Consider the following 18,835-nt stretch of genomic DNA (forward strand, 5'->3'; position numbering starts at 1 on the left):
AGCACATTTATTTTGAAACAATTTTGGTTGTAAATGGTGTTAATAATCTTTAATTTCTGTGTAAAACCACAGAAAACTGGTCTCTCTAGTGTTGCACATCTGGAAGGATAGAAATCTTAAATCCTGATTTCTACCTGCATTAGAAGTGTGCATGGGGACATAATCTGGTCCCCAGTCAATTTGTTTCTGTTCCCTCCCCATCCCCACAGTTTTCTTTCCTATTCACGTAACCAACCTGCATGTAAAAGATCTTGTAAATTCAAACAAAACCTAAAATGCGTCCTATAACTTGTTAAAATGTAACAGAAAACAATAGGCATTACTTTATGAAGAAAAACAAATTAACATGGATTTCTCTTTTTAGTTTAAAAAAAATAATTTATTTTAGCTGAGGGGCTGGTGTTACAAGTTTTTGAATTGAGGTATGCATGGGAACATAATATGGTCCCCATTCCGTTCCTATGCATCCCCTCCCATTCCCGCGGTATTAATGACTGTTACCAACACTGTAGTTTTCTTGTTGCCCCCCCCCCCATCCCCTTGGACACCTCTAACTTGAATCTATCAGATTCTTTCCTGATTATATACTGTTACCAGTCTATGCAAATAGATCTCGTGTATATTCATTGTGGAAATCATGAAAATTCAACTGGATTGTGGCCCTCGAGGACCATGGTAGCCAACACCTGCTGTAGAGCAGCCAGCATCCCCAGTAAAGAGGGTGCATGAGAGAGATTTGCATGTCCACCCTGCTGTAAAGGTTACCCTGGGAGTCCATTTGGATGCCCAGTGCACTACACTTCTCCTGATGCCCAATGCCCTGCCTAAAACCTGGTCAGGTTGACATTTGTTTGAGGTCAGAGATCTCTAAGTTGTAGAGGGCATTATAATAGTCCTCCCAACAGCTGAAAAACTACTTAAATAAAAAGATTACAGTAAATCCACAATACTCTTGGAGATGTGATCGTGCATTCACTTTGGTGGCAAACTACTGTTGGCATCAACTTCACCAGAGTACCTAGCTGACATGCTCATCTCATGTTCCTGAAAGGCCTCTCCACTGTTTTCAAAGTAATCTCATGCTTATTCTTTGCCTACTAGGATTATACTGAAGATCATGCATCATCCTTTGTTTTATAAAATTCTCTGCGCAATAGACTCAGAAATAAAGTAGTAGGGGAAAACTTTGGTGCCATACACAGACCTTCTCAAGTAGAGCAGTCAGTGGACTGGTTAGGTATGTTTCAGATGGGGTTTGTTTTTTTTGCAAATTCTCATTCTTTCAGGGAGGTTACAGTACAGTACATTTTGGTCTGGTATTCTGCAATATCCTCCACAGTTCCATGCGGATCACAAAAAAAAGATCAGAACAAACATCCTGGAATTTACAAATACAAATCACATACTAAACCATAAATCATTCCACATATTTCTTAAAATAGTTTTGCATTGTTTACAAAACAACAAATAATCCGTTAAAGAACAAACAGATGAGGGAAGAGAGTTCCATAGTGAAGCAGCCTGATAAGGCAATGTCTATTTCACCGACTTAACCAAATAACCTGTTGCTTGCATCAGTTATTCCTGAAACAGTGCTGTATGTCTAGTGTTATTGTTGGGGGGGAGGGTATGTTGGTCCGTTGCACTGTATTCTATAATTGTGTGTGTGTGTGTGAGAGGGGGGGGGGTTCTGTTCTTTATTGTGTTGAATGTTTAGACTTCTGTTATTGCATAGTGTTGTGTAATTTTAAACTTTTGGTTTTTATTGTTTTGTATGTTTTTTTAATTGCGTTTTTATTGTATATCTCATTATTGTGAGTATCAAAACATGGTTTAATACATCTGTAAAACTAAACTACAGTATCTCTGTTAGGATATTCTAATTTCCCTGTTTGCGTATATACACTACAATACAATATTATTGTATTCCACTCAATACCATGAATGGTTCTAAGCGGATCCCAATAAAGAAGCTGGCCATTACCACCATAAGAAAATACATACAACCAAACTATATCATCTTAAAAATTTGTTGAACACTTAAGTCTTTAATTTCTTATGAAAACAAATAATTTCTCTCCAATCTGACATTTATGTTTAAACAATTTTTATTGAACAAGCAATAAAACATTACAACCATAAACCTTTATAAGTTGTTCAATTTTCCATTCCATCGATTCCCTCCTTCCCCTTAGGAAATCCGATTCACACATATATATTATATATATACAGGACAAGAATAACAAAATTCCAATATTAGGACAGCCAACCCATAAGTGGAAGAAGGCCTGGACTCTTAGACCTTCCTCCAACGATACCTAATCTCTATATATAAAAGGCACCACCAACTCTCTATATATAAAAGGCACCACCAACGTTCTAATGAAGCCTCCAGCCGGAAGTGTGAAGCGCCAGAGATATCCGGTTTCCCCATGAGTGAAGGAAAACAGCACAGCACAAAATCCCTCTCTCTGTAACAGTGAAGGACTCAGAGGGGGGAGGGGAGAGAGACGGCCCTCACTCTCTCTGTAACACAAACACAGTACAGCAGGAAACAACACTGAAGGACTGGACTCGGAGGGGGGAGGGGGAGAGAGAGAGAGGGCAGGGACACACACACTCCCACATGCACACTCTGAAGAAAACCTTGCTAGCCCCCGTTTCATTTGCATCAGAAACGGGGCTTTTTTTTTACTAGTAGTCCTATAAATTAAACAATTCTGCCGTTCTGATTATCACACAATACCTTCACCAAAGTGACATACTTCTCTCTCCCTTCTGATTCTGTATCTACTATGTCTCCTTATTCCAGCTTATAACCCTCCCCCCCCCCCCCCGAAACACTCCCCCTCCCTCCCTCCCCTCCTCCCCCATCCTTCGCTCATGTATATTGGTAAATATGGTATCTTCATCTCAGCATTACAGGGCATTCAAAACTAAACTTCTACCTCTGAGTCAGAGTCTATATACTTCCCCCAAATTTTGAGAAATGCAATTTTCTTTTTGGGTCCACGTTTAGCCTCTTGCCTCCCACATCATCAACTGATGGATTAAATTCCTCCAGTGCCAATATTCTGGCCCAGTGTCCATTGTCCAGTGTTGCAAGATACATTTCGTTGCCAGCAAAGTAAATTTACGAAGTTCTAGGGCACCCCCAGGCGAGATCCCCCCCGACTGATCCCGGAAGATTCAACAACAACCGTAAGGGTGTGCCTTCTATCTGATAGCCTAGCACGTTTGACAGGTAACTAGTTACTTTCCCCCAAAACGCCTTGATTTTCCTACAATTCCAAAAACCATGATAATTTTCTGCTCTCCCACATCTCCTGCATATTGGCGTCTGAATCCCCCCAAACTTTGCCATTTGAGCCTGGGTCATGTAAGCGCAATGTATAAAGCGAAAGGCACATTCCCTATACTGAGCTCCACTGATCATACTCCAATCTGACATTTAAAGGAAATTAATTCCACATTGATGCAACCCAACATGACAATCTCCACTGAGCATACCCAAGAATATTCTAATGCCTCTATATCACTCCGTTGTGCGACCTCACCTTGAGTATTGCATTCAATCCTGGTCAACGTATCTCAAGAAAGATATAGCGGAATAAGAAAAGGTTCAAAGAATAGTGACCAAAATGATAAAGAGGATGTAACTCCTCCCATACGAGGAAAGTCTAAAGAGATGGCTGAGGGGGAATTTGATTGAGGTCTATAAAATCCTGAGTGGTGTAGAATGCATAGAAGTGAATCGATTTTTCACTCTTTTTTTAAAAGGTACAAAGACCAGGGGACACTCAATGAAATTACATGGAAATACTTTTAAAACAAATAGGAAGAAATATTTTTCCCCTCAAAGAATAGTTAGGCTCTGGAACTCGCTGCCGGAGAATGTGCAACAGCTGTTAGCATACCTGGGTTTAAAAAAGGTTAGGACAAGTTCCTGGAGGAAAAGTCCATTGTCTGCTATTGAGACAGACATGGGGAAGCCTCTGCTTGCCCTGGGATTGGTAGCATGGAATCTTGCTTTTAATTGGGTTCCTACAAAAATTAAGGGCAAAAAATTGTCACTCCCAAATAAGAAATACAGACAATGAAAAGGTATGTTCTAATTGAGCAAAAACGGTGGAAGTCATGAGAAACTACTCAAACATTATGCAAAAAGATGCTCGATTAGAACACTCCTTTTCATTGCCTTTATTACTAATTGGGTTTCTGCCAGGTACTTCTGACCTGAACTGGCTCCTGTTGGAAGCAGGATACTGGGCTAGATGGACCATTGGTCTGACCCAATATGGTGATTATGTTCTCCTATATTTGACACTGGTCGTTGCTGGAAAGTGCAAGATCAGCTGATGTTGCAGCACATAAACGCCGACCGTGGTAGGCCAAAAGTTCATGATGACTAACATGTCTGGGAGACTGCCCATGCAGAGATCTAAAAACTACAGAACAGACCTTGAAATAAAAATGAAATCCTACACTGGAAGGCAGTGCAGTTTCCATTACAAAGGCGTAACACTGTCAAACATTTTGGCATGACTGAGTAGCCTGGCTGCAGGATTTTGCACAGTCTGTCGCCGTCTGGCTACTTTTATAAAGCAGCCGGTAAAAACTAGATTGCAATAATCGATCAAAGGCAAAAAGAAAGCCTGTGTTACTATCCTAAAATGATGTTAGAAAATTCTTTCTAATACTATGGAGCATTCTCAGAGCATAAAAAGTTTTCTTAAGCAACAAATCAACATAAGTCTCCATAGTAAGGGTCGTTTAAAATGACACATAAAATACGCAAAGTAGATTCAAATTGAAAAACTTTATCCTGAACTGTAAAACTACTGCATTCAAGTTTCAGTTACTGAGGACCTAACCAAAATACTTTAGTTTTTCCTAAATTCAATTGAAGTCAGTGTGAACGTACCAAATTATGCATCAACACATAACATTGGTGGACAGTATCCAATGCATTGTCCAAAATAGATGTCACTGGGAGCAAGAAAGTAATGTCTGCGTAAGTGTAAAAACTAACCCCTGAATCTTACCAAACCATGTCCAAATGTACACATCATGAGATTTAAAAGGACAGGAGAAAGCAAGGACCCCTGTGGGACCGTGCATCAGATATTACAAGGAGCAGAGATCTCGTCCATCATCTTCACCATGTGTAGGTATGGCACGTTGAAAAGCCACTTAACAAATTAAGAACCTTCCCTGATACCGCTATTTGAACCAGTCTGTGTAAAAGATAGCTTTTATCCACTAAATCAAAGGCGAAAGATAAATCAAATAGTAACCATAAAACCTGTCATCCTAAGTATTCTGAGATACTTCACTTTGAGCTATGTGTTCTGAGTGACTGCTTTCCTCCATGATCTGGTTTAAAAGCTATTCAATCTCTCTTAAATATTGGTGCCGGTGTTCAGATTCCACTCTGGTTAAAGTAACCAGTACTCTGTGATGCCCATCAAATCAAGTGTCTTATCAGTGATTAAGTTATAAGTAAGAGCTGTCTTATTTCTTGCTAGCCTTGCATTAATAGTAACATTAATCTGTATGATCTTAAAATTATTTAAGAAAACGCCACATTCCATGAGGTACTGGACATCTATATAGAGGAAGTAGTCTTGTAGCTACCAACATTTTCTGTGTTTCTCTGTATCGCACCATTCAAGCCCCCCTCCCCCCCCCCCCAATCCCTCCCTTCTAGGTCACACACACATAGAGACAACACAGCCACATATGCAGAGGTATTGAGATTCTATAAGCCATGCCTTTCTCACTTGTTTTGTTTGCTGGTTTTCCCAAATAACTCTTTGCTACTAACAAATTTCTGGCCTCAAATCGGGGTGAAGTGAACCCTTTATGGCTCCGGAAAAAAGCCCGTGCACACTAACATCTCTGCAGTCTTTGTGTGTTGTGATACATAGTTGGACGAGGATAAGATTTGTCCCATTTCTCCAGAATAAGTATGGCTCTTAGAACTCTGCAATTTTTGGGAAAAATAAGCTTCTCATTTGGTCATGCATGGGGTGACTTAGAGGTAATAGTATCAACTTAGTGTTTTGGTTAGGTTTGCTCATTTTAATCCTTTCTGTGTTGAGCAGTAGTGAGTTTGTAGTGTGTACGACAGTAGGTTAGTGAATGAGGTCATGAGCAGTGTTTGGATGTGCAATCATTGTCTTACCAAGGGAGCTATAGAAAAGCTGACAGCTAAATTTAAAAATGAGACAATGGCCCGGATACCATAAAGTAGGAGCATTAATGGAGTCCACTCATCTCGGTTCTATAAAGTAATTTTGAGATGTTGTAAGATAGTTTGAGCCATGTATACAATATAAACATATTGATCATGGTTTTTGTTTTCAGGCCAGGAATGAGCCGGATGTCTACGAGACCAGTGATCTCCCTGAAGATGACCAAGCTGAGTTTGATGCGGTAAGCTCCATTAATAGGAGAACACTACATATTATTCAAAGCAAGTAATAAGCAGGAATGCCAGCCCCCTAATTTTGTCAGTTACTGTAAATCCAGCATGTTTGTAATGAGTTCCTACATCTTTCTGATAGTTATCTTTACACCCTTACAGAATAGGAAAGGGCTTGTTTTTGAAGAGCAATTTTGTTTTTTTGTGCAAATGCATTTGAAAAAGAATAGTGCTGTTTTCTGACCCCAGCTCCCACCTCCTTCCCTGAAGTGTGAAGGAAAAGACTTAACATTTTTGCTACTACTGGTCCTAACTCAAGTTTTGTGATCTCTTGATTATGATCCAGTTAGTCACTGGGGCATGACACTTTTACAGAATTCCAGTTGTGGCAAAAAAGTGGGCATCAGAGAAGGTTGAAGAAGGAAGAGATAAGCAGCTTATATACCTCTGAGATTAGTTCCTCTAAATCAGCCTCCTGCCCCGTGCATTCCAGTCCTGTTTTCAGGATAGCCGCAGTGAATACGAATGAGAGCATTTATGCAGCTAGAAATAAATACGTCTTGTGGTCAAGGGAGATAGTTGCTAAGTTGTGATAAAATTGGCCTTTTACCGCACCTTAGTTTACCACGAGAGCCACTAACCTGCATTATCTCAGTAGTGCAGGTTAGACTCCTGTGGTACGTGAATAATGCAACTTGAGATCAACCTCATAAGCTGTGTTATTCATGATCCCTGGAAGCGTTTCTAAAGCGACTGGAGCTGAACTGTGGTTCCGGACTCCCTGTTCCCACAAGAGCCACTAACCTGCAGTATCTCGGTACTGCAGGTTAGTGACTCCTGTGGTATGTGAATAATGCAACTTAAGATCAACCTCATAAGCTGTGTTATTCATGATGCCCGCAAGCGTTACTAAAGTGACTGGAGCTGAACTATGGTTCTTGACTCCCCCTTCCCATGAAGAATCTTGCCCTCCCATTGCCCCCATTCTCCTGGCCTACCTCTGTCAGTCCCTGGTGGTGTAGAACAGTGGTTCTGAAACCTGCCTGGAGGACCACCAGTCAATCAAATTTTCAGGATATCCCTAATGAATCTACATGAGAGAGATTTGCATATAATGGCGGTAATAAGCGTGCAAATCTGTCTTGTGCATATTCATTAAATATTACACCATGGCTAAAATCTTATTGACTCACTTTATTCACATATCAAAAATTACTACTCCAAATACAATCTTTATGAACTAAAATCATTATTTATGTTGAGATAACAGTTGCTTTTATTGTTGAGAGGAGCCAAGTTGGTGATCCGTTTACAAGTTTAACATAACAAAGGACCAGTATGAGATAAGTGAAGTGATGCAATTAGTATTTAGAAGTAAAGACTGGCAGTAATGGTAATAAGGAAGGTTACACCAGTTGTCTTATCTCAACATAAATAATGATTTTATATGTGTGATTTTAGTTAATAAAGATTGTATTCTGAGTAGTAATTTTTGATATGTGAATAAAGTGAGAGTCAATAAGATTTTAGTTATGATAATAGTTAATATATAGAAAAGGACTAATGATATAGTAGCCCAAGTATACAAACAGGTGCATATTCATTAGGGATATCCTGAAAACCTGACTGGTTAGGTCTCTTTCCAATCTCTTTCCAAGGCAGAGCTAAGAACAACTGTCCCTGGGGGGAATGCTTTTCTCTCAAGATATGTGGTAATTTTACCACTCTTTTTCCTATACACCCCCACCCCCTACACATTTAAAACCCTGTGCATTATTTTAGCACTTACTGACTCTGGTAGCAAATTCCGACTCACTCCAAAGTGTGGCAGGCTGCACATACTAACAGCATCATTGTCAGAATGTAGAAAAATAAACTGTTGATGCCAGTGCTGCTTTACAGTTTATTGTACTGTGATGGCCTATCATAACTGTGGAAGGTATAGCAGAATCCAGATGTAATGACACTGGGATTTTGGTTGGGTGATCGGTGGCACTGGGTTAGCTGGGCAGCTGCCACCATGCATTTGTGCAAACTGAAGCTTTTATCTAATGCAGCCTCTCTGTGTTATTTAACTTGTGCGTGCTTCAACTTACCTGAGTTTTCCTAATGCTTTACCCCACCTTTTCACCACCTTGCCTGGACACTAGTTTGCACAAGTAAGACCATTTTAATGCTCTTATTTTGCATGTGTTTTTCCTTTATTTTTTGCATGCAAATGAATTACACAGCTGGATTTATTACTGTTCACTAATTGTCTCAATTCCAGTGATGCTTTTTGCTAAATTTTGGCATGGAATCAAAAAAGCTTTGTGGAATCCTTTTTAAATGATTGAGTTTGATTTAGACATTTCTCTCGATTTTCTGAGGCAGTGTATTTTGTCTCACATTCTGATCCTCCATATTAAACAATTTGAGTAAATATCAAACAAATTCGGTTACAATCACTTTAATAAGCAGCAAATTATTTCTAAATCCTGGGTTTTTCTACAGGCTTATTAAATGGGGCCAAAGGCTGAGACATGCCGGGGGCTTTTGCATTTGATGTCTAAAACTGTATGTTAATTTTAAAGACAAAGTTAAAAAATGATGGGGGGAGGGTGCTGACTGTATATGAAATAAATATGAACATGAACTTGACTGTTCCAGTGGCGGTGCACGAGATTCAGGTTTGATTCTTGAACTCTGCTTTTGTCTCCTGGGGCCTGCTGGAATTGGGGACACAGTGGAGGCAGTATTGAAAGGGGCATGCTAGCCATTGCTAAACAGCAGCACCTGCTGTTTGGCTGTAGAGTGGACAGACTTCCCAGCATAAGTACTATTGCCATGATGACTGGGCTAAATTTGGATAGGGATAAAAAGATGGAGGGGAAAGGGGAAGTTTAACACACACGAAAATGTGTAACACCTTAGCAGAAGGTACAGCAGGTCCCAAATGGACCAGGAAAAAACTGCCAGGCTAAGAGCATTTAAAAAGGAAGCCTCTTGCCTATTGAAACAAATGAAACTTGCTCCTTTTCATGTTAACATCCAGTCAATTTTCTTTTTTTCAAGTGGGGTTTAACCACCGCCTCTTTTAAAGTAGAGGGCATGTACCCCAATATTAAGGACACATCACTAGACTTCTCAACAAAGGCACTGTTACAGCTCTATGATCCTTAACAGCATTAAATGGAACAGGATCCAGTTCACAAAAGGATTTAAAATCCAGCAAAATCTTTTCCACCGCTGAATTTGAAACCTGATTAAAAGAAGAAAACAAACCAGACTATTCCCTGGATTCTATTATGGCGCTTGAAAATCTGTGTGGAAACCAAAGCATATTCTATAACAATACGCATTAGTGCTGTTAATTGGAATTAACAAGCAATTAGCACTAATTGGCATTAATTGAGATTTGCGCACAACTCGCTGAGTGAATTCTTTAGAATACACCCGATCGGTGCCTAATTTAGGCATCGAGATTTACACCAAGTAAAACGTGGCCTAAGTGGACATGACCAAATTTAGTTGCATGGCATGTTTCCCAAGCCCAGTCCTGGAGTACCCCTTGCCAGTCAGGTTATCAGGATATCCACAATAATTATACATGAACTTGATTTGCATACACTGCCTCCATTATCTGCAAATCTTTCATGCATATTCATTGTGGATATCCTAAAAGCCTGATTTGGTGTTTGGGAAACACTGTTCTATATACCATGTGGAAATTTGTCTATTCTGTGGTGTACTTTAGAGAATGTATGCAGGTATAATTTTTTTCGGAGCGGATTTTTCAGACACCATATATAGATCTAGCCCTATGTGCCTTCCTTCCCTAAAACAGACAGGCAAATCATTGTTCAGAAGGCTAATAGCCAAATCCCTCCTCAAATTCTCCCATCTACAGGGACCATAGTACCATCTCATATACCACACCCTATGTGATGATTCACAGTCCCCTGCTTCATCCATATCATTAACTGCAACCAGGTCCATATGTTTAAAATAAAATTATTTAAAGATAGTCTAAACTTGTTAATTTTATCAACAGAATAATAGCCCAATGCTTGTGCAGACAAATTATTGACAGGTTGAGCCTCTGGGCTTATCCTGAAAAGGGCCTTTCACAAATTAGATATCTTTAAATCTGTTTACAGAGGTTTCCAATTGACTGAAAAGAAATCCCTCCTTGCTTTAGCTGTTTCCATCCTATACATCTTGATTAGAGTCCCTATGACGCTGCCTATCCTAGATTTTTTCCATCTTCTGTTTAACTGCCAATTACTATTGCTTCATCAGCCTTAAACTTGAGTGGTAGCATGGACTGGTGATCGTTGCTGTTCATCAGATGAAGGACCCTTTTAGATGTCACAGAATCCAAAGTATCAGAAAATAACGGGATTAGGAGGAAAAGTTTGATGTCTCCAAGGAGGACAAGCAGGCCACCATATTCTCACACCTGAGTCTTTCGATGGAGCCCGGTGTGGAGTCTGACTAGCAAGTAATGTAGAAGCTTCTAATAGCGTCCCACCGCACATGCACTGGTGCCTTTCCACCTGACCCGTGAGTGCAGGTCCTCCAGTCTTGTTTTTGTTATTTCAAAGTGCGTGGGTTTATTTTTCTTTATTTTATTCCTAATTTTTATTCTTTTCGTTTTAGTCAAACCCCTTTTATTTTTTTTTTAGGGATGGGGGTTCAGCCTTTTAAGTTTTTCTTTGTTTTCGGGAGTGGCTGCCCGGTTTAGGCTGCACTCTGACTTCAATTTGAACGCTGCCCCTTTTTTTTGAAAGTTCAAGATTGAGGAGTTTAATTTGGCCGAGATTCTTTTTTTCAGTGTCACAGAAGACCCCCAGTGGCTTCAAGAGGTGCGCCCAATGTAATTGGGTGATTTCTCTCACGGACCCGCACTCTTGGTGCACTGGGTGCCTTGGGCCAGATCATGAGCCCTCTGATTGTGATGTTGGTTTGTTTCAAACTTTTTTATTAGAAAATTGTACAAACAAAACCATCAGCATACAGATTATTGGAAATAGTTAACACTCTCATAGCTTAAACTCCCTCCCTTCCTTTCCCAACCTGCCCCTCAACAACAGAATCATACATTTAACAATCGACTTCATGCTGCTGGTGACAGTGTGTTCCAAACTAGAAACCAGAGACTCTGAAAGTGGAGACCTACGGGCGAAGCTATGTCTTTGACACCCACTCTCTCTATCCGCAACATGTCCAACATTTACACACGCCATTGTTGTATGGACAGCTATCATGAAGAAAGCCGTCCCAGAAAAATTGTCTGCTTGGCCATTATAATAGAGCAGATTACAAATCGATGCCAGCCCACATTCCAAAGTTGAGAAACATAGATCAATAAGGCACGCCAAAAAGCTTGAATCGTCAAGCAAGTCCAAAACATATGGCCCAGAGTAGCTCCCGGGACTCCACATTTCGGACAGTCTCCAGTAGATGATTGACCTATATGAAAGGCCCACTGTGGTGCCATATAGAACCGAAGGGCAAATTTATATTGCATTTCCCAGTGGGTTGCAGTCTTGGTATACTTCCGAATTGCTAGTATATGTGCCTGAAACTGCGCCAGCTGCAAAGAAATGGTGAAATCCTTGCTCCACTGTGAAGCAAATCAGGCATAATTGAGTTCCAGCATCGTGTCCCATATATGCCTATGATGATATGAGGGAGGTACTTTTTGTTGTGCTCCCAGAGAAAAGGCAGAAGCAAGTTCTTCTTCAACGACCTTAGCTAAGTCCTCCCACGGCAAACTATTAACATAATGTCGAAGCTGATAATAGAAAAAGATATCAGTTGTTGGGAGTGAGAGAGCCTGCTGGCGTATGGAAAAAGGTTTAATATGACCATCATCCGTAAATACTTGGGAAAGATAATGGACTCCCAAGCAGCGTCATCTACCAAAGATTGAGTACAACTATCCAGAAGGGAAGGCGGTATTATTGCAGATGGAGAGGAACGGCGTCTCACTGGATGAGAAGTGATGATGATTACAAATCCAGCGCCAAACCACTCCCCTCCAAATGTTACATAAAAGGCCTGGTGGTCTAGTGGACCCCCAGTCCCCCTCCTGACCCCCCCCCCCCATGTTAAAAAGGGCCTGGTAGACCCCTAAGACCCAAAAAAATTCCCTGGTGGTCTAGTAGGACCCCAGCCTAACTCAGCCAAAGCCTCAGCCCTGTACCTGGAAGGAGGCAGGATTAATGACCACTTGCTCCTGCCTCTGGGCACCATCATCTTCAAAATAGGCGCTGTGTAATGCATCCCATTTACTTTATAAGGGAGAACTCAACCACTTTGAACTGCACTGTACTTGTCCCCTCACACAGCTGAAAATTGCCATTAGATTCTCGAGCAGCAGAATCTCTCAGCGACATGGAGGGGGGGGATACCAAGAAAAAAAAAAAACAACCGAACTTGACAACTACCGCCCAGTTGCATCTATCCCACTAGCTGTCAAACTGATGGAGATCATGGTGACCAAACAGATTACTGACTACATGGACAAGTTCTCATTACTACATGAATCACAATTGGGATTTCGCCCCCTCCATAGTACCAAAACTGTGTTAGTCACTCTCCTGGCCAAATTCAAGCAGGAAATAGCCACAGGCAAAAGCATACTTCTCCTCCAATTCGATATGTCAAGTGCATTCGACATGGTAAACCACAACATACTACTAAGACTCTTAGACTACTTCAGTATTGGTGGAAATATACTTAGCTGGATCAAGGGTTTTCTAATCACCAGAACATACCAAGTGAAATCAACCTTAAACGTATCATCACCTTGAAAAGCAGACTGTGGAGTACCTCGAGGATCACCACTATCACCAACACTTTTCAACATAATGATGATCCCACTGGCCAAGTCATTATCAAAGCAAGGCCTCAACCCGTTCATCTACGCAGATGATGTCACAATATACATTCCCTTCAGACATGATCTAACAGAAATCACCATTGAAATCAAACTCTGTTTGAACACCATGGACTCATGGGCCAACTCTTTTCAACTGAACACTGAAAAAACACACTGCCTCATCCTCTCATCTCAACACAATACGTACAGACCCACAACCTTATTCACCCATTCCACACCCTCCCTATCTCAGACAATGTGAAAATACTCTGCATTACAATTGACCGCAACCTCACATTCGAGAGCCAAGTGAACTCCACAACAAAGAAAATGTTCCACTCAATGTGGAAACTTAAACGCGTAAAGCCTTTTTTCCCGAGGGAAATATTTCGCAACCTTGTACAATCAATGTGTCACGACTGTGGTCGTGATCCCTCTCAGACCCCCTCTCAGACTCATCTTATTTCTGGTGGTCAGCTTTTGAGCTGGCTTCTGTCTGTTCTTCCTGAACTAGATCTGTCTCTGTGTGCTGGCTGCTTCCAGGGTGGCTCTAATTACTCCACTATACTGCACCTGTGTGTATTAAGCCTCTCTGTGCTTCAGTAGGCTTCCTGCCTGTGTCCTGTTGTTGTGACATCATCAGTCAGGGCCTTGATAAGGAAGTGGTGTGCTTCCATTCAGGGCCATTGCATCGTCTAAGGTATCTGGTGTGTGGGTGTACGCTGTGCACTTCTGCCTAGTCCAGTTCTAGTCTGAGTTCCTTGTCTGGTTCTAGTTTGTTTGTGTGTTGTTAGCTTTGATTTTATTGCTTAGTTCCTAGTCTTGTTTCTGGTCTGCCTTTCCTTGTCTTGTGTTTTTATTTCTTGCTTAGTGGCTGCTTGCAGCTTTCAGTCCTGACTCTCTCCTGTCTGTGTTTATCTCTTAGTGGCTGCCTGGCAGCTTTTAGTCCTAACTCTGTTGTGTGTTGCCTGTTGGTATCCAGCTCCTGCCCTGTCCTGCAAAGTCCTGCCGGCCGCCTGCACCCAGGGGCTCAACTCCTGGGGAACGGCGGTCAAGTGCAGGTGAAGCCTAGCTGTTTCCTGCTCTGCCTGTTCCAGCTTGTTTGCCTCTGCTGCAACTCCAGTCTGGGGTTCCAGGCCTGTTCTGCCCTGTCTCTGGTTTGGGGGTGGTTTTGCCTGCCACTGCCACTCCTCGGAAGTGGTCCAAGGGCTCACAAACTCTGTGCTTCCGTGAGGAGCCCTACACAATGGTACTAAGCCATGCAGACTACTGCAACGGAATGTGTGCGGAATGCAAAAGAACAACTCACAAAGAAACTCCAGACTGCTCAAAACACGGCAGCCAGGTTGATATTTGGTAAATCGCGATTCAATAGTGCCAAACCCCTCCGAGAAAAACTGCACTGGCTTCCAATCAAAGAACGTATCACCTTCAAAATCTGCATCTTGGTCCACAAAATTATCTACGGCCAAGTCCCAGGATACATGACAAACCTCATAGACCTACCAGTCAGAAACATAACCAGATCACCTTGAACATATCTAAACCTCCACTATCCAAACTGCAAAGGACTCAAATACAAAGCAACCTACGCATCCAGCTTCTCCTACATAAGCACACAACTATGGAACGTATTGCCAAAAGCTGTGAAAACGACCTACAACCACCTGAACTTCAGGAAATCACTAAAAACCTACCTATTCAAAAAAGCATACCCCACCGACCCAACATAAATACCTACACTCTGCAACACAGCAAAACCGTAATGGACACTATATAACTTTTCCTCTCCTCAACCCCCACTATACTTGAAACACATGTACCTTTATTCGACCACAATATAACCTTTGTATTTGTTTCTCTACTGGACTTGGCGAATGCCTTTACGGTACTATGTAAGCCGCATTGAGCCTGCAAATAGGTGGGGAAATGTGGGATACAAATGTAACAAAATAAATAGGGGTGTGAGAGAGGAGTTAGGTGTTTATGTGAGACGGAGAGAAATGGTGTGGTGAAGGGTTTAAGGGTTGTTTTGCACTCCAGGTAGCCTAGGGAGAGGATGTGGCCCAAGACACTGCTGTTTAACTACAGCTGACACAATTGGTTGTGAGAGAGAAGGGGGAGGGTAAAGGAGTGCCAGTTAGTGCTGTGGAAAGAGAAGAGCAGCCACACATCCTCCACCTGGCTATCCTAGTTCCAGTGATTGCATGGGGAATGTGGAGTTTGCTGTCCTTCCTGCAAATTTGCAAAAGACTTGATTCTCTGGTTTTGATTTTTAACTGGTAACAGTTCAGTGACCTCTGGGGCCCTTACTGTCACTCCATTTATATTTTTAATCTGTCTAAGATTATTTTTTTTTACATGTGATCCACAGTTTCAGCTGCTCTAGCTTTTAGTCTGAGTTTAATCAGTCTCACCTGATCAGGTGAAAAGCCCATTGCTTCATAGTGACACAAACTCTGTTGTGCTCAGCTGATGCTAAAGACCTTCGTTTTCAGTTTTAATTTTTTTCCTGTAAATTTTAGTGTGTTTTTTTTTTTTTTTGTTACAACAGTGAGGAAAATGACACTTTTGCCCCCCCAAAAATCAACATTTTATTTTGGTGGACAGAAAACAGAATATTAGTGATGCAAATATGATCCGAGACAACATGGTTTTACCAAAGGGAAATCGTGCCAAACGAATCTTATTGAATGCTTTGATTGGGTGACAGGAGAATTAAATCAGGGACGATCTATAGACGTAATCTACTTAGATTTCAGCAAAGCTTTTGACACGGTTCCCCACAGGAGGCTCTTAAATAAACTGGATGGGCTGAAGATAGGACCCGAAGTGGTGAACTGGATTAAGAACTGGTTGACGGACAGACGCCAGAAGGTGGTGGTGAATGGAATTCGCTCGGAGGAGGGAAACGTGAGTAGTGGATCGGTGCTGGGGCCGATTCTGTTCGATATATTTGTGAGTGACATTGCCGAAGGGTTAGAAGGTAAAGTTTGCCTATTTGCGGATGATACTAAGATTTGTAAGAGAGTGGACACCCGGGAGGGAGTGGAAAACATGAAAAAGGATCTGCGGAAACTTGAAGAATGGTCTAAGGTTTGGCAATTAAAATTCAATGCGTAGAAATGCAAAGTGATGCACTTAGGGAAGAGAAATCCACAGGAGACATATGTGTTAAGCGGTGAGAGTCTGATAGGTACGGATGGGGAGAGGGATCTTGGGGTGATAGTATCTGAGGATCTGAAGGCGACGAAACAGTGTGACAAGGCGGTGGCCGTAGCGAGAAGGTTGCTAGGCTGATTAGAGAGAGGTGTGACCAGCAGAAGAAAGGAGGTGTTGATGCCCCTGTACAAGTCATTGGTGAGGCCCCACCTGGAGTATTGTGTTCAGTTTTGGAAGCTGTATCTTGCGAAGGATGTAAAAAGAATTGAAGCAGTGCAAAGGAAAGCTACGAGAATGGTATGGGATTTGCATTACAAGACGTATGAGGAGAGACTTGCGGACCTGAACATGTATACTCTGGAGGAAAGGAGAAATAGGGGTGATGTGATACAGACGTTCAAATATTTGAAAGGTATTAATCTGCAAACGAATCTTTTCCGGAGATGAGAAGGCGGTAGAACGAGAGGACATGAAATGAGATTGAAGGGGGGCAGACTCAGGAAGTACTTTTTCACGGAGAGAGTGGTGGATACTTGGAATGCCCTCCCGCGGGAGGTGGTGGAGATGAAAACAGTAACAGAATTCAAACATGCGTGGGATAAACATAAAGGAATCCTGTTCAGAAAGAATGTATCCTTGGGAGCTTAGCTGAGTTTAGGTGGGGATAGTGCTGGGCAGACTTATACGGTTTGTGCCAGAGCCAGTGGTGGGAGGCGGGGCTGGTGGTTGGGAGGCGGAGATAGTGCTGGGCAGACTTCTACGGTCTGTGCCAGAGCTGGTGGTGGGAGGCGGGACTGGTAGTTGGGAGGCGGGGATAGTGCTGGGCAGACTTGTACGGTCTGTGCCAGAGCTGGTGGTGGGAGGCGGGACTGGTAGTTGGGAGGCGGGGATAGTGCTGGCCAGACTTATACGGTCTGTGCCCTGAAGAGGACAGGTACAAATAAAAAGTAGCATAGTTTTAAGAATCTTAAGGTTAGATAAACCTTTTTATGATTTCTTTCCCCTGTATCTGCCTTCTATCTGCAGCATTTCTCCTCTGGCATTCCCCAGTGTGTTCTCTGTAATCCATCCCCTCTTCATATTTCCACCTTTGGTCATCCCTTCTTCCTTTTTTCCTTTTCAGTGCAAGCTCCAGTGACAGCTCTTATTTCTCTCCCAGCAGCTTCTTAGGCCTCTGTTCCCTAGAAGTGGCTGCTTTAACATCAGCTTGGGCTCCTCTCTCCACTATAGATCCAGTGGCAGTGACATCAGTGGTGGATCCAGTCTCCCTCTTACACCAGTGATTTCCTTATTCTTTCTGTGGTGCAGGCATGTAGTCACAACTGCAGCATACTGTACTTGCCTGCTGTTCCCTTACCTGCATGGAAAGCCTACAGCTACATTGCAGAAATTAAGGTGAAAATCAAAATAAATTGATTTTTACATTTGCTAAAACTTGTGAAATTTACAGGTAAAATTATGGTTTAAACAGAAGGCTGGAGTTTTGGGGCCCTTTTACTCAGCTGTATTAGATGCTAACGTGCAACTAACGTAGCAAACATGGCCTAACGCAGGACACACTAAAGCATTCTGTATTAGTCTTAACATCTGCACGAGCTAACCGTGCAGTAACTATTTTTTGAAAGTGTTGGGAAGGGGGCATTCCGGGGTGGAGAATGATGCGCTATTCAGCTAGCTCGCTGAAATTAGCATGTGCTAACTAATGCATACTTGACACAGGAGCCCTTACTGCTTCCAAAACAGAAGTAGGTAGGTGTTCCTGCCTTACCTTTTTTTTTTTTTAATGTTTCAATGGTTTTTATTAATGACAGAACAAAGGGTAATACAAAACCACTTCAACACAGCGAGTACAGTACAATGCTGCAACCCTTCTGGGTGCTGCTCATCACTTATACCCCACTGTTTGCGGTCATCAAGCTTTTAACATTTCCTCCCCCCCTTCCCCCAACACATCTACTTTATTTGGAACTTGCAATACACTTGATCAAACAGAGGTATTATACCTACACCCTAACCATAACAGTAAACATATTTTAGGTAATACACCTTTGAATCATGAACTCGTCCACTAGCTATTGTAGCTGTACCCCCCCCCCCCCCCCCCACTGCCTTACCTTTTTTAATGGCCGCTCACTAATGCTAATTAACGTGCGGTCGTTAATGAAACAGATTGAAAAATACCCTTTTTGACAGCTGCACTAGAAATGGGCTTCATGTGCGGCAAGCGAAACCCATTTCATAGCGCAGCTTAATAAAAGGACCGCTTTATGAAGCATAGAGTTATTCATCTGCTGAGCAGGGGTCATGACCTTGTCAAGTTTAAATATCGGTATGTCCACAGTCACTTTGTTTCATGTCATTAGGCTGCCCAAATGCAA

At 42.0% G+C, this 18,835-nt stretch overlaps 1 protein-coding gene across 5 annotated transcripts in view; it reads left to right on the forward strand.

Annotated features, from left to right (window-relative positions):
• DCTN2 (dynactin subunit 2) overlaps positions 1 to 18,835 on the forward strand; it is a 70,138-nt gene that overhangs the window by 3,538 nt on the left and 47,765 nt on the right. For 3 of the 5 annotated variants that reach the window (XM_030196612.1, XM_030196613.1, XM_030196614.1), the window contains exons 2-3: positions 6,370 to 6,438; positions 8,578 to 8,586. In XM_030196612.1, coding sequence (XP_030052472.1) covers positions 6,370 to 6,438; positions 8,578 to 8,586 — 78 coding nt within the window. The remainder of the gene's footprint in view (positions 1 to 6,369; positions 6,439 to 8,577; positions 8,587 to 18,835) is intronic. The other 2 variants (XM_030196615.1, XM_030196616.1) reach the window with 1 other exon arrangement.

This window comes from Microcaecilia unicolor, chromosome 3, assembly GCF_901765095.1.
Source record: "Microcaecilia unicolor chromosome 3, aMicUni1.1, whole genome shotgun sequence".
NCBI classification, from domain to species: domain Eukaryota; kingdom Metazoa; phylum Chordata; class Amphibia; order Gymnophiona; family Siphonopidae; genus Microcaecilia; species Microcaecilia unicolor.